Source organism: Schistocerca piceifrons, chromosome X (assembly GCF_021461385.2).
Source record: "Schistocerca piceifrons isolate TAMUIC-IGC-003096 chromosome X, iqSchPice1.1, whole genome shotgun sequence".
NCBI classification, from domain to species: domain Eukaryota; kingdom Metazoa; phylum Arthropoda; class Insecta; order Orthoptera; family Acrididae; genus Schistocerca; species Schistocerca piceifrons.
The window spans coordinates 587,828,586-587,846,280 of NC_060149.1; the positions used below are offsets into that span (position 1 = coordinate 587,828,586).

At 38.3% G+C, this 17,695-nt stretch overlaps 1 protein-coding gene across 2 annotated transcripts in view; it reads left to right on the top strand.

The window, feature by feature from the left end:
* The window catches only part of LOC124723114 (membrane-associated guanylate kinase, WW and PDZ domain-containing protein 1), a 394,868-nt gene that overhangs the window by 311,341 nt on the left and 65,832 nt on the right, over positions 1–17,695 (top strand). For both annotated transcript variants that reach the window (XM_047248296.1, XM_047248298.1), the window contains exons 9-10: positions 7,641–9,141; positions 11,411–11,567. In XM_047248296.1, the coding sequence (XP_047104252.1) occupies positions 7,641–9,141; positions 11,411–11,567 (1,658 nt within the window). The remainder of the gene's footprint in view (positions 1–7,640; positions 9,142–11,410; positions 11,568–17,695) is intronic.

Here is a 17,695-nt window from a genome sequence, read left to right on the forward strand (position 1 = left end):
GGGGTGTGAGTAGAATCAGATGTTGAATGATCACAGTGAAGGACACGGAGTTGCCACACACTCGTGTTGAGATAACTCAGGACCTGACCGGGTTTAAAAGGGGCCTCATTATGGGTCTCTATTTGGCTGGCTGGTCGAATTGTGCAATATCTAGGTTTGTGGGGCATTCAGGTGGGGCAGTGGACTGCATGGGAACGTGAGGGGAGGTATACTCACCGTGAAGGCTGCAGTCAAGCCTGTCTGACCACCACTAGTGAGGATCTTTGTATTGTGCACCAATCACGTAGTAACTCTTCCACACCTGCACCTGGTGTCTGAGAAGAAGTAATGGACTCCTTGCAACAATCTGTGTCATCTTGTACCATTAGTCAGAGACTAGCAGCAGCCACACTAGGATATCACTGCCTTGTGTAGAATACCATTAACACCACAACGCAAGTGGCTACACTTCAAGTGGTGCTATGAGTGGAAATTGTGGACAGCCGATGAATGGCATCGCATTGTGTACAGCAACGAATAGTGGTACTCTTCTGTGCCAGATGACCGTCACCGGTGAGTGTGGTGGCATCTGGGTAGAGTTACCATCTTTTGGAGAGGCACAACAGTGTTACTCCCAGCATCATGGTATGGTTAGCTATCAGATATCACTCCATATCATGGATGGTAGTGATTGAGGGAACTGTGATGGGACAACATTGCATCACCGACATCCTGCATCCTCGTATGTTACCTCTCATGCGACAGCATTGTGGTGCCATTTTTCAGTAGGTCAATGTTTCTCCATACGTGGCACGTGTGTCTGTGAACTGTCTGCATGGGGTTGAGCTGTCACCAATAGAACGTGTGAGACCAGCTCAGATGTCAATTCCATCCCAGTGCCAATATCTGGGATGTCAAGGACCCAGTACAACAGTTGTGGGCCAGCTTGCCTTAGGAGAGTATACAATGACTTTACAACACAATTCCTAACCAGATCAGTGTATGAACTCATGCCAGAGGGGCACAATGTCATACTGATAAGTGGGCTCATCCTTCTAAGCTCTTTGTCAGTTTGACTCAATTTTATAGACACTGAAATAACATCTCATATCCTCTCAGCCCTTGATGTTTGATTTTGGTTACTCCTTCCCTTCTGTGTGCTTCACTTCTTTCATCAGGCAGTGTATATTTTATCAAACAATAATGAAATCATATGTAAAGTTAGAATTCTAAACCTCTTTCAAATGGCAAGTTATCATAGGCTCACAAGATGTGTAGTAAAAATAGGTAGAAACAACTGATCAGGCAGGAAGTCAAAATTGTGTATTATGAGAATTTTTTGAACAGTAGGGAGATACACCATATCAATCTATGAAAGAAATTCATCATTATTGGAAATGAAGATTATAAAAATGTAGACAGTTATTTAACAAAAGTTATTTCACAAATGGTAAGGATAGAAGTATGTCATTAAGATGAGTGCAGTCTCACTTTCACCCCAAGTCAGTGCAAGTTGGAAGTTTGTTCAGCTGGGCAATCTCTTTATGGTTTTCGGGTGGTTAATCCCAGTCATTTAGGCAATGGTGGACAGTGACATTTTATTCCAATGGGGGAGGGGGGAGGGAACATGATTTCAATAGAACACTAATATGTATATAGATTTAAGCATCTTTGTATCCATGCAAAGATGTAACCATAGTCATTCTGTTTAGATAAAACACCCTCAGGAGATTTGCACAAAAAGATGACTACATCAGACTCTGTGTCTCAGAAATTTGTATCATCAATCTCAACTCTCTCATAAGGAATTAGCTCTTCCTCATAAAATACCATATTCCACCACCACAAAAACAAATCTTATACTGAAATCAATGTCGAAAATTTAAACCAATATTAATCAAGTTATCATATAATTATTATATATCTAAGTGGAAAAAATAACCTGGACAACAGATCATTAACTTTGAAGCACACATGAAAATTCACATAAGTGTAAAATGTCCTGGTAGCTTGAAACTGTGTGCCAGACTAGGACCTGTACCTGAGATCTTTACCTTTTGTAGGCAAGTGCTCTACTGACTGTGCTACTCAAGCATGACTCACAACTCATCCTCACAGCTTTACTTCCACCAGTACCTCATCTACTACCTTCACATTGTTTTAATCTGCCAAGAAGTTTCATATCAGCATGCAACTGTGTTGCAGAGTGATAAAAAAAATTTGTTCTCTCCTCACTGTACTACATTAAAACACAGCAGACAAACCAGGAGCGACAATTTAAAATTAATGAACAAAACATAAAATAGGTTTGCAGAAACAGGACTACACAAGGGAGATTATCACTAACATTAATTCTAGGTGTGAGACTTTGGTAGTATAAGCAACCTATGTCAGTTGGTGCAAGAGTGTATCAACATATGATTTTTAGTTGAGTGTATTAATAATTTGCAGTAAACTATTTTTGTTAAAAATATCATGGTGTAAATTCATAAAATGTACCACAGACGAGGGTGGAACAGGACATGTAAATAAGCCTCTTGTTCCAATTTTTAATACATAAAATGTGATGTAGTAAAGTGGAATTATAACAAATGTAGTCTTAACAACTGTTCAAAAATACACACAATTTTGTGTGAGTGATCCATTATTTCCAGCACTTTAAAACTACTGCACAATCATATTACCAGAATAATAAACAGTTTTATAATTTGTAATTGAAAACTGTTAACAGTTAATTTTCTTACCAAAACCTAGGTAGTACAGTTGCAGGACAGCTGACAGCAGAGGGTCCATAGTATGCGCTACATGTGTATATGGAAAACTGCCTCTGCATGACTCGCTGCTTCATCTAACTGAAAACACACAACCTATTTGCTTGTCAAACACAACTTCTGGACCTCGTGGAGAGTCAGATAACACATCTGCTTTAAGAAATTTCACCCCCATACGAGTATGTATGGAACTTGTGCACTGCACATGTAATCATTAAATGGCTCCTGTTCAACAAGTTTGTTTGTGTGGCCATCCTCCGCAGCAAGCATATAAATACTTGTTTTGCAAATCAAACTGCCTTTTCCTGCTGCTAGTTATTTTATTAATCCCATAGCATTTCGTCTTCTCCTTTTCTAAGGCATCATCAGTGGGATCTATAATGATACAGTTTTGTTAGTTATAGATTATCAAACTGTTCACTTCGCGATTTTTTGTAAAAATGTAATTACTTACGATTTGCTGATCTGCGTTTCCTCACACCTGGTCTGGAGGTCGCACTACCATTTTTATCACTGTTCTATATTCACATCCTACTCACTTTAAGAGTAGTTAACTTGGACTGAGTTTGATTCTTCAGAATGGGATTCTCTGCTCCATTTTGGTCTTTATGTGACTGAACTGCACTAACGCCATGATTGAAAGCAACTATTGCAAAAACCAAGGGTTTCCCTGGGAAATATGTGCTGAGGCAATGATCTTAACAAAGCATCTGTTTTAGCCCTATGAAAGCTTTGTCACACACTGCAGACCACATGATTGCCACACCTTTCTCTCACAATGTGTTTAATGATTTTGAAATCTGGACAACACTCACAATGGGATGATTGTTATAATTAACGTTTCACACTTGGACTTATTTAAGATTTTGGGGGTGACATTTCATTGATTGCTTTGATATGCTACTGTGTGGGGAGTATTCTATTTTTGTTTATAACAAACCCTAGGTACGTGGGCTGATTCTTGAAAGAATTAGTACTTTTTGAGGTTGCAATTTGACCTTTTTCAGATTCTAAATATTGTGTTGAGTATTTTCACACCTAGTAGTAATGGAGTCAATATACTTACAACATAATTGAATAACACTGATTAATTGTTCTAGACACCAATGGAATGCAGGCTATACTGAAAAGTAGACATACATATTTGTAGAGACCAAGTCCAAATGAAGTGGTAAGCATTAGAAACTTTTGAGAGTCTTCTTCTAAATTTAACCATAGATAATAGTTTTTTGCTCCAACCAATGGAAAAGCCGCCTAAGAGTAAACAATTTTGTTAACGAGTCCCACAGATTTTCCTCAGCTTGGTAATGGATTTCTGATGATAGTGTGTTCAGTGATTCTCGTATGGTGAAGTCAAATGCCTTGAACGTTTACGCCCCAAATGTATTTTCTAGACTTGCTGCCTCAACAACCGGTAATATTATTTCTCAGAAACGTAATTTCTGAGCTGACCTGCTTCTGGAATTGTGTTACCACCATAGAACATAATTTCTCAGTTATTTGCTGGTAATGACTGTGATGCTAATGACAGATATGTATTCCAATTAAGCTATGATCCTGAGTTACCTATATCAACTTCATAAAACATCTTGCAATGACCTATTAGTTACCCACCACCACAGCCGAGGTCACTAACGCATGCCTGTGTAGTGTCACTCAACGCGGAGCCTGTGGGAATCGTGGTGGTGGATGAAACTTTCACTGTCAGTATTTGACGAACAAGGGGAGAAGAGGTGGTGGCATAAAGTTCCTGATCAACAATCTTTCCACCATTATCCTGGATTAAATTCCAGACCCCTTCAGTGTCTCATGAAGTGAGGATACATGACACTGCTGACAGTGATAAATCCATTGGATGGCGATGTTAAGCTCGATGGCCCCCTTAGTGCTATTCTACAGGAGTAAGCTATGTTCCATCAACAGGTTTCACTCTCTCCCTTCTATCATCACCATACAACACAAACGTAACACCTCACTAAACGTGCATCCACTACATTCACCTACACTCAGCAAATACACACGTGAAACAACTCTCATATATCCACAAGGAAAAGGGCCAATGTGCACGGGGGAAGAACACCCTTTCCGACAGACAGCAGAACCTATCCTGTGGGATATCCCAGCCAACATTGCCTTACGACATTCAATTTTTACCTGTCATTTGCTGTCATAACAGCTTTTGTGGAAAGCCTACAACTCAGTTCTACTAGGCTCTGACTCTGTTTACATGCTGACACTTCTGTGTCTTTACCTTTTTGTGTCTTTACCTTTTTATCTATGCAAAAAATTTTGACGTATTTGTGTACTTCACATTGAAAACAAATTGTATTTGTAAATGTGGATATTTGGCACAAATTGAGGACAGGAGCATAATCTTGCTGCGTTCCTTTGTGAAGTGGGCTGAGAAGGAAGAATCAGACAACTTTCCTTTTATTGAATGCTGCCAGTTTGTAAACACCAAGTTTTCTTGCTGCTCATCACTCTAGTCTTGTGAAAATAGCTGCCTCTTAATATGACGAAACTTTTCGGTATATTTGGCTTTGCTGTGCCCATTGGCAGTCAGGGTTTACCCACATGACATGACAGTGTGTGCAGTGTGGATACTTCCTGTTCGCCAGAAGCTTTTCTGCAAAACTATAAGCTATCCTTAACACATCTGCTTGTGAAGAATCATGTTGACATAGCACTTATGATCTAACCTCTTTTTCCAGCACTGATCTAATCATTACATCCAAGATTAGAAATTCTGCATAGGATTGCTGGCCCTGCAGATTTTCCCACTGAAATTAGCAATGACAATTTAGTTTGAAATATCAGTAATCTATTATTGATATGATTTCTTGCATCTCTTCCAATGATGGCCTACTTGTGTGTCTTCTGATGTTGGACAGTTTCTAAACTAGATGTTACTAAATAATTTTCTGACTTCAATTTTCAGCCAACACTTCACCCATATATGAAAATCACAGCTTATCCAGATTCTCTAGTGGGCACAAGTTTGTAAGCAATTTTTTGTGTTGTGGAAGAGAGAACTCTGCCAATTAATGTTCCCCAGCAAGAATAAATTAACTTCATTTACTCTCATAAACAGATGCAACAAAACAGTAATTTGGACATAACCAAGTACTACTGGGCTCCAGTCCACCAACAGTCACTGACATTGCACTGGTAGAGTTCTTACTTGAGTTGCTAGTCACAAAGCTGATGCCATAAGTAACCATAATGGCTGCAGGAGGTGCAGTTGACAACTCGGAGTGGTTATGTTTTTGTCGGGCTGTTTCCTGCATCTTTCGTGATGGTGTAACCAGTGCCAAGAGGCGGCAGCCCCCAGTACATACATGTATTGCTTGGAGGTAGAGCCCTGGTGAATGCAATACAATTGTATTGCTTTCTGGGTTGACCATGACAAAAATAATGCATGCTGCATGGAAGGACACTTTGCTTTGAAAGCTTGGAAGTATTGCTGCAGTCTCTGAAAATACAAGTTCGTAGAATCTTGTCACCAATTGTTGTGAAAGGCTTCTGTTCAGAAGAAACAGCAGTAACCATAAGAGAATTTATGAATAACAAGACAACCACAAGCACAAAAAGCAGTGCATACAATTAAGATTTGCAAAACTGCTGCAGTGTACTGGTTTAACACGGACTGAACCATGACATCCAATCAGGTTCACTTCAATAGTAGTAGCCATAATAAAAAATCTGCCAGGTAGCATAGACACGAAGTACGTGCCAGTAAATGCAAGTATGTGTTAGAGCTTTACAAAGTGGACAGGCTTATCCTAGGTGTTTGCTTATTGATTGGACCACATGATCCTGTCCAGCCAGAAGCACTGTGAGTGATAGGACCATAGATACCCCTGGTGATGTCTTTGTTGCTTTGACTTTGAGCCTGTCCCCTTTAGTGTTGACTGGTACAAAATGATTGGTGATGGTCAATATTTTCCAGTGTTACATTACTTCGTCTCGCTATTGTGAACAGGTATGAGATGTGGTTATATTTGTTTTATTGTAGTTCCACAGCTGTGGTGTCATGTGACTTATGAGAGTTATAAAAATTCTTGTTTCCTCTTTATTCTTATTTTATATTGCTTCATTTTTTGTTCATAGTGTTACATAAAGGATCATTTTATGTATTAATTTTATGTTCATTTTTTCTCCATATTAAGATTGTTTTTTATAGGCAATTCTTGTCATTACCAGCACAGATACACAAAAAAGATACCACATTTTAGGCTTCAAACAGTAGCAGTTCTGCAAGGGAGCTTGTTCTGTTCACTCCGTTCAGCCAATATGTCACTACTACTTTGCAGTAACAGTTCTTCGAACTAGTGTGTGAGAGAGTAGGTTATCGAATGTAGAATGTTCTTGTCCACAAGAACCACCTAATTTACTCAAAAGGTACTACTGACAGTCCTTGAGCTGCTATAACACATGAATATTATGACATCTGTTGTGACACTATTAATGAGAATTCTAATTTAAACATTGATGTATTGTTATATAATAAAAAAGTGAAGAAAATTTTCATGCTACCTCTTGTTCTGCTCTCTGGTTTTACTGTTATTATTCAGTTTTTATTTCTGTTGTATCTCTTTAACAATTATGAAGATTTCAGTGAAAGCTAACTGTGCCTGAAGTTGACAGATACAAGGAAAAAATTCATACATATGATGTTCAAAAACTAGTCATTATACTAAGAGAAAAAAAGTCTTTTGTTGTGACTTTATAGTTGGTTATACTGTGTACTTTTAGTTCATTTCTGTTTTAAGTAAACAGGGGTTTAAGAGAATGCTGAGGGGAAGGGAAAGTAAGAGAGATTTCATTCATGTTATGATCATGCAAGGAAGTTGCTGTTAAATGAATATGAGTGGTTTTTGTATTTTACAGATACATTTGCTGTTGACGCCAGTGTGTATATGGATCAAGATGGCAATTTGAAGAATGAAGGTTACAATTTTTTAGATGTTTCTTCAGATATAACTCATACCCATAATGGTTCTGAAGACCTTGTGAATAGTTCTGTGAAGTCTGTGCCAGATTTATGTTCCTCTGAAAAAATAAAAAATATCCAGAGACCAAGCAGTACAGATGTGCTCCTGAGTGATATGTCTGGTGATGGTGTTGCTGATTTTGATGAGAACTCTACAAAACCAGAATACATTACTATAATGATTGTAAAAGGTGCTATGGGATTTGGTTTTACAATTGCAGATAGTGCGTATGGTCAGAAAGTGAAAAAGATTCTCGATAGGCAAAGATGTAAAAATCTTATGGAAGGGGATATCTTAGTGGATATTAATGGTATTAATCTTCGCAACATGAGCCACGGAGAAGTGGTGCAGGTTCTTAAAGACTGTGCTCGTAATCAAGAGGCAACAGTGACTGTACAGAGAGGGGGACCTGGATCTCCAACAAAAAACAAGTCCAGGAAAAAAGATGATGCTGTAGGCAACAGGAAAAATGTATATAAAGACACGGTAGGAGGTATGTACCGTAGCAAGACTCCAACAGCTGAATTATACAGTACTCAGCAAAAAGAAGTTATTCCAAACAGACCAAAAACGCCTCTTGTTGACACAAGGAACCGTCCTAAGACTCCAACTGATAGAAGACCGTGGTCACCATCAGAGACTGACGGAAGTGCTGTGGACCCAAGTGCCAACAATGTAGACGATTCCAGGTTTACAAATGAAAGGAAGTGTGATGAAAATGGTGTGGACTTATCCAGTTCAGTGCAAAGCCCATCATCTCCTCTCACACCTTATCTCCAGGAGAACTATAAAACTGCTTTCCCATATCCTGAACATTATGACCCACGTCATGAAGCTGCTAGGAGTCCTTTAACAAACTTAAGTGATCACCTCATTTCAACAACACTACAGGAATCGGGATCAATTCGTCCTGGAGATTATTCTCGAAGTAGGAGTCCTGGGAATGAAATTGATGTTGATCAGATTCAGCAGAGAGAGGTGTGGGCTAAACTGCATGGACATTATGATTACAAAAACAGTGGGGATTCTTATTCAGAGAATTCACCTCACTCTCCAGGGGTATTTAGTTCTAGTGTCGGTGATGTACAGAACGACTGCTCGCCCTCTTCTGACTACTTGAGACATTATGTTTCACACCCATATTACAACGGGTACAGTGGAGGACAATACGATCAGGGATACAGTTATGGTTATGGGGAAGTGCAGACAACAAGTGCGTACCTTCAACACAAAGACTTTGCATATTCTCAGCAAATGTCTGGCTACAGTTCGCAGTCGCATCTGATACCTGGGACTTCCATACACCATCCAGCATTTTACACATCTGACCCTGCCAACAAGAGAAAGGAGAGCACCAGTTTCGAGCATGAACAGCCACATCCTAGCAATGTTACAAGGTAATTGACAATTAGTCTTTGTAATTAATGTTCTTGTTGTGTAAAGTTCATAATGTTCCCAACAAAATGTCTGCACGCAGAAGTGTTGTTTCATTGGTTTAAAAAGTAAAGTTAACTGCATACCATATAGGAAAGGCACTGAAAGCTGTATAGCCATGTAAATAAAAACTTGTAAATTGTATCTTATTTTTTACACTGTTGCTGTTGCTCTTACTGCTGTCGCTGGCACAAAGACTTTCAAGTTTTCAAATTCTGCTAATCCCTGTTCACTAACAAAGTCTCTCAGAAACAGATAATCGTAGCACAGAAGGTCTGTGGACCACCTCTGCTCAGCAAGGTACTGCCGTTGTTTATTCACAATGTCCTATCTGCGCAACCAACTTGACGTTGCTTTCCTTCCCTGGGTCCTTTCACATTGTGTCAATCTAACGGTGGATGAAAAACAGCTGTTTGCAGTCTCAGAACTGACATTTCTTCCTGCTGTAGTTCCCACAGTGCTGTAATGAAGCACAGTGACTTAACTGATTTTCTGGCAGCATGTATCTACCAGCTTCTTGGTACTTTGACCTACAAGACTTAGTGTCAGGACACTAAGCCCAACCTAAACCCTTTCACCAAAATAGACCTCGTCCCTCACGACATAATCTTACTTAATGTAAAATGTTGTGTGTGTGTTTAATTTCTTAGTTATTTTTTAGTTTTCTAAATGACGTAACATAATTACAAGTACTATTATGATTTCCATTACAGTGTATTTAATTTGTGGGCAGGGAATGTGCTTTTCTAGATATTGATAAATGTTAATTACAGCAGTATTCATTACTGAAAGGTGAATATTACCATGTGGGAGATCCAGACAGTTTTTCCCTGGCCTTGTGTCTGCATGTTAATTTATAGAGTATTCGTGGTTGGTTGCTTGGTTGTTTGGGGAAGCAGACCAGACAGCGAGGTCATCGGTCTCATCGGATTAGGGAAGGATGGGGAAGGAAGTCGGCCGTGTCCTTTCAGAGGAACCATCCCGGCATTTGCCTGGAGTGATTTAGGGAAATCACGGAAAACCTAAATCAGGATGGCCGGACGCGGGATTGAACCGTCGTACTCCCGAATGAGAGTCCAGTGTCTAACCACTGCGCCACCTCGCTCGGTAGTATTCGTGGACTTGTCTTAGCATCTACATTCACTTTACCCAGAACATAGATATAATTTACAGTAAAATGTTGACATCTCTTGCTTTTTTCACATCTTTACATGTAGCTGCTTTTGAATGTATTCCTCACAACAACATTTTCTTGAACTGTATCATTAGCAGATTTGTTTTCATGACAAGTGTGGAGGTGCTTGCACATAGGTCAATAGAATGGCTGTAGCCACCTGTGTGACTGAGATTTGAGTAACAGAATATGGAAAAGATGACCATTTCTCTAGCTTACACTGTTTATGTAGGTATTTAAAATTTATAGTGACACTATTTCTGATCTAAATTTTGTACATTTACTGGTTTTTTATTTTTCTATAAGTCTGAAGACGAATGTGCAGTGCCTATGTTATTCTGAATTATGATGCAAGGTGGTGACTATAGCCTTTATGAAAAATATTAAATGTATTCGCAATTGCGAATATGAAAAACCCTCAGCTGTAGAATGGAATGATGACATGTCCAAAGGAACTTTGTATCCTAATTGAGAATAACACAGGCACTGAAATATTGTATTTATCTGCTGCACAGGTTAAGTGACTTTCAAGTAAAATGTCTCACCTGTGTGGGAATATACACAATGAATGTAGGAGTACAGGTTGTAGATGCATGATTGACAACATACAGAAATTTGGATCTGGCCACGAGTCATGCATGGATAGCGAAATAGTAAGGCCACCAGTCACAATAAGCGGGAAATCCGGGTTCAAGTCCCGGTCCAGTATGAATTTTCATTGGCGTCATTCTATTCTACAGCTGACATTTGTTCATTTTGCAACTACGAATACATTTAATTTATTTGAAGAGGAAGATTATGAATGTTAAAATAATTATATTATTTATGTATCTTTGGTGTGTATACCTTGCCAAACTCAGTGTTGTGTTTTCAGAATTATTTTAAATTTTTAAAGAAAGCAAACACAGTTCCTGGACTTGTTTAAGTGTTTCATATGTTTTATACATTTTTCACTAAAATTTTGCAAAATTGCATTAGACAGTAAACATAAATGCATTGTTACATTCAAAGGCCACATGTGCTGTTATTAGGATAATTTTCTTTATTTTCTTCTTTAGATACCCAAGAGACTTAAGATGGGTAGGTTTAGGACAAGGAGTTCGAATCTATCCAGCTGGTCCAGATATGGAATGGGTGGAAACACTGGTGACTTTAGTTCGCCAAGAAACTGGTTTTGGATTCAGAATTGTTGGTGGTACAGAAGAAGGCTCTCAGGTATAAATATATAGTGTAATGTGCAACAGTTAAGCAAGTTGGCTGCTTTCCCATATTGCTAATATATGCTGGTGTGCAACTGAATTACCCATACCTTTGTAGTAACATGTAACACGCTATAGCACCCTATTAGTTATTTTCGTGTTGTATGGATAATTTTAACTACCTGATATGGAATGAATCAGTTTTACACTTATAGCACATGTTCTTAAAGGAGTATGTAGCAACTTACTGACCATTTCCCTGGTTTCTTAAGCGACTAAGTGACCATGAAGTCTTTTGTATCACTGCTAGGTGGTCAAAGATTTTTATGGCCAAGTACCTTACTCCTTCCTATGCCACACAAAGGCTGAGTGATTGATAGTGTAAATCATCTCTTCAACTAGAATTATATTTATGAATGCTACTGTTTTCAAACTGTGATTGATTGTTGACAGAAAACTTAATAAGGGAGTAAATATAAAGTGGATTTTATCCATAGTGGATGATGTCGAACTCTGTAGCTGTTCCTTTATAATGTGTGGAAAAATTTCCACTACCAGTCTAAATAAAAGATTATTTATTCGTCACATGACCGGTTTCGGGCTTGTGCCCATCCTCAGGTGTTTATACATTCATGTGCGTGTTTATATTGCTGGAGATCAATAAAGGTGAAACATTATTATTATAATTTCGACACTTTTTCCATTTAGTTGCAGATTTGTTATCATATTCACATCCATGTTCCAGTTTTATAAAATTTAGCAGCATATTTCACTGTTGCAATGTGCACTCATGATATACACTGTGTTTATATGCAGTGTATGTCATGAGTGCAGGTCGCAAGAGTGAAATATGCTGCAAAATTTTATAAAACTGGAACATGAATGTGAATATGATTACAAGTGTGCAACTAAATGGAAAAAATGCCACCACAGTGTAATTACAATAATAATGCTTCGTCTGTATTGATCTCCAGCAATATAAACGTGTACATGAATGTGTAAACGCCTGAGGATGGGCGCAAGCCCGAAACCGGTTGTGTGACAAATAAATAATCTTTTATTGTGACTGGTAGCAGAAATTTTTCGACCCTAGGGAGTAAATGTTCTGTGAGGCTATTGCCTGTATGCCCAACTGTCCAAAGAGCTATGTTCTAGAGGTTTTAGAGTGGACACTACACATTATTTTTATTGCATGCTTCTGTGCAAGAAATACTCTCTCCCCAATGACAAGCTACTCCAGAATATGATGCCGTAAGACATTAGTGAATGAAAATAGGAAAAGTAAATCAACTATTTTACATTTTCGTCTACAAAATCTGATACTGTCCGTAACACAAAACGTGCAGAGCTAAAACATTTACAATGATCTGTAACATGTGACTCTCAGTTCGGTTTTTATCAATATAAATCCACAATAATTCAGAATATTGTGTTTCATTTATTTATTTACCCTCATGCTTTATTTATAATGGTGTGGTCAGGCCTTGTTCAGTACTGAATTACATGTTCTATGTTTTAATTAAATTCCATGACAGTCAATTTGCAGTGAACCAGTTATTCATTTTTGAAACAATATTATTTAGATTTTCAAGGTTAGGTTAGGTTAGGTTAGGTTAGGTTAGGTTAGGTTAGTGTTTAACGTCCCGTCGACAATGAGGTCATTAGAGATGGAGCGCAAGCTCGGGGTAGGGAAGGATTGGGAAGGAAATCGGCCGTGCCCTTTCAAAGGAACCATTCTGGCATTTGCCTGAAACGATTTAGGGAAATCACGGAAAACCGAAATCAGGATGGCTGGAGACGGGATTGAACCGTCGTCCTCCCGAATGCGAGTCCAGTGTGCTATAGATTTTCAAGTGTTGAAACTACTGTTTTAGGCTTCATTATAATACTTACATTATCAGCAAAGAGAACTGTTTCTGCATCTTGGATACACAATGGTAGATGATTTATTATAATAAGAACCAGAGTTGACCCTAATCAATCCCTAGGCTAAACCGGTACTGCTTATTCCCCATTTGAAGATGATGTTTCATTGTGTGAAGTCTTTGAGCTTCTTAATGTAGCACTCTGCATCAGTTTAGTCAGACATGATTAAAACCTGTTACTAACAAGATCTTTTAAGAGCATCTGTAGGTGAATACTGTGAACTGCACGGTCTGGTACTTTTGACAAGTTTCAGAAGACACCAGTTGACAATATTTTTTCATTCAGATTTTGTGTAATCTGGTATGTGACTTGAAAAATAGCATGTTCTGTGAAGAGATGCTTTTGAAATCCAAAGTGAGACTGACTAAGCATTTTATTTTGAGAAAGGTTTGTTACAGTTCTTGCATACATAGTTTTTTCAGTACCTTTGAGAAGGAGATAAGTAGGGAAATTGGTCAGTAATTATTAACATCTGTCTTACTACCTTCTGTGTAAAGAGGTTTGACAATTGTATTGTTCAGTATGTCTGAAAATATCTGGCATGTTTATGGTGGACCCTACTGTGGCATCAACTTGAATAACATCAAAGGTGTTTTGGGAAGCTATGCTGATTCATGGTCACACCGTCACTGCATACAAGGCATGGAAATTGAAGGTGGGTCAAAAATTTTTGCATCCTTTTTGATATATTTCCAGAAATGCATCATAGCATTGTGGTCATGTGAAATAGAAGGCCAAGGAAATGTGGAGTTTTAACTGCTCTACTGTCACACAATTTGGAAGCAAGGTTGTGAGAGGAATATTGTCCTGCATTACATACAGATTTGTAACAGAATGTTACTGATCCATTGTAATACCACCAGTCTGGATTGTCTCCTTTTAACAAGAAGAAATATAGCCTTGTGTATCTGATCTTTGGTTTTGGTTTTTATTAACGTTTAATGTGATTTAACCCTCTTAGGCATCCTCTTGGTGTTTCATGATCATCCAGTGATGATGGTTATCTTGATATGGATTAGTAGACCTAGCATAAGGTTGTGGCTTCAGCATTCCATTATCATGTGTCTGTTGTGAGTAGTATGGCCTGTCATATGCTATCGTTGCCCACCATTGAATTTCTGAATGACTGCTGCACTTCTGTCTGTCTGATGTTACGGTCCACACATAGAAGGTATATTCTGATTAAAATTACTTTGTGATTGACAGATGGCAGCAGAGGTGGGGCACAGTTGCTGTCTTGTACACAACATGCCACATGCCCATGTGGTCAATAACTGAGTGCACACCAAAAAAGAAACAAGTTGCCGTCTTATCGACTGTTGCGTATGTCTTTCTACTGGATTGTTATAATTAAAGTGCAACAACTCACAGAGGTCCAGTGTCGGCTGTGATTAACGTATGGCAGGATAACTTGTTAGATATTGTAATGTGTTAATGTGTAAGTAATTTAAGCTCAAAAAAATTAGTTCCAATTTTGGCCACTAGATGCAAATCTGGTGCTGTGAATCCAAGAAATATATATATATATATATATATATATATATATATATATATATATATATATATAGGCAGAAATGGTCAAACAAGTGGGAAGGGCATAATGATTTTATTATAAACCACTGCTTACACAGTTTGTTCAATATGAACTCTGGAGATGTTGACGAGATGCTGTACAGCACCAGATTTGCACCTGGTGGCCAAAATTGGAACTTATTTTTTCCGGGGTGGTGGTAAGTTCCTATGGGACAAAACTGTTTTCCAGGGTAAATTGGTTTGCATTAATACATTAGCATATCTACCAAGTGTCGCTGCCATATGATAATTACAGTCCACCTCCGTGAGTAGCTGTACTTAACTTATAACCTCTCGGTGGATAGCAGGAAGGGCAGTAGTGGAGACCACTGCTTCTGTAGGAACAGCGATGCACTACGATACTGTAACCATAGTCGAGTTACAGCAATAAGATGAGTATTCAGCCACACACTTGTTGCAAAGCAACAAATTATCTAAAAAGCAGAGAAAATTTTAAGAGCTGAACACAATTGAATGTTTGGTAACATGCCATACTACTAACGGATGCACTCTAGTTATACCTGAATTGCTTTCACTATCTTCTGTGTAGTCATTACAGCTACTGTCAGAATTTAATGAAGTAATGAGTTGTTCTATGTTACTTTCCATGACGCATTCATTATCCCATGCTTTCATTATTACTTTTTTCGTCTCTCTCACAACATTAAGCCAATCTGATGACAAAGTTTGGTTTGTAACATCCTTTGTCAATCTTTCCACTTTTACCAGCACCCATTTTTTGTTGGTCCTTGCTACGTTACCCTTAAGTTGAGCCCATATGAGTTTAATGGAATTGAAATGGCAGTGATATGATGTAAAGGGGTTTATTCTGAGCCACAATGTTCATTAATTCACCCTTTCTACTGTCGTCTGGTATGGTAATGTTTTTGTTTGCCCTCCCCCAAGGATAGTTAAATGATGACTATTACTGAAGGTTTGCTCAAGTTGTTTTTTATGGTTTTTTGATGTCAAAAGGAAGTACAGAAAAATTTACAGATTCCAGTTCTGTATGTATTTAGTACGAGACAAATCTTCATGCATTCTAATGCATCGATCAACAACTAAAACTTAGGAATTATGATTTATGTAAATTCCCAACTTTTTGCATTCATGGGTGTAAAAATAAAATAACAAAACATTTTAGTACAATGATAAAAGTACTGTACTAACTAAAATAAGAGCTATTAATTTTATGACCACATAACAATGAGAATATTGTTTTCATAGCAAAAAATAACAGTAAGCTTAAAATAAGGTTGACTGTGTCTTTGAACTCAAAACATTTCCATTGATAGACCAGTCCTTTGCTTTTATACTAATGTGTCAAATAGACAATTTTGTTTCGTTTAATCTTGTTAAAGTACACTTAAGCTGTAATGTCAACTTAGATTTTGAATGTGACTGATGTTATAAATTGCATAAGAAATAGAAACACAAAACATGAATTCAGCGTAGTGTACAGGGACAACTCTGATGTGGTGTGCAGTGGTGTACAGTGAGTATAAAAACTGTATTTACCCCACAGTGCAGTGAGATATGGCTCTCCTTCCACTGTTGAAAACAATTTCGGTTTGATGACTGCATTACATATATAGTAATATATGACCTAAAAATATACTGAATGTAAAGCAACCACATTTCTTACTGCAACCTCTCTTACTTAAGTGCTGCAGGTTTCTTAATTTCAAAACACCATAACAACTATGTCCACTAAAGCTACAATGTCAGACTATAAGGTGCGAAAGACTCCAATGTTATAACCAAATAGTTTATGCATGTTCATGTAATAAAGTTTTGTTGACCTGACATCGTGCTTTTCAATGTTTTGTGCAGAAACTAAAACTTTACCAAAGACTAACCTCAGCAGCAGACATACTTCTGCCTTATCTGCATAAAAATATTTTTATAGTGGCACAACATGAATATCACTGCATACTGGGCACTGCTTCCCCACACCTCTCACCCTTGCTGCCAGCCATACTTTGCCTTCTCCCAAACTTGCAAGCACGTCCACATCACCTGGAAAGGCTTGTGCAGACAGAGGAGGCAAAACAGCAAGCACCTGGAACTTGAGAAACAGCTGTGATTGGCTGATGCCTTGCCCCAACCACTCAGCGCACCGAAATGTCACTCGCAAAGTAATTTTAGTTCCAAAACTGCCCAGGTTGACTATTGGTGACCTGATCATGAAATGGAAGTGTGAAGGAACAGCCACACCCAAACTAAGACCAATCAGACCTCATGTACTGACAGACAGAAGCTGTTAAGCATGTGGAGGATGGTTGTAAAAATTCACATGAAATCAGCTGCAGTAATCACTCATAAGTTCCAAAGTGCTACCAGGAGTCCAGCTAGCACATTGACTGTGCGTAGGATGTTAAAAAGAATGAGTTACAGTGGCCAAGCATTTCGTCATAAACCACACATTTCTGTATGCTAAGCGACATTTGAGGTGATGTAAAGAGCAACACCACTGGACAGTGGATGACTGGAAATGAGTAATTTGGAGTGATGAATCACTCTATACCCTCTGGCAATCCGATGGAAAGGTTAGGATTTTCCAGATGGCTACAGAATGTTACATGACATCATGTGTAGTGCCAACAGTGAAATAGGGGATGAAATATGGAAGGGGTGGTGTTACAG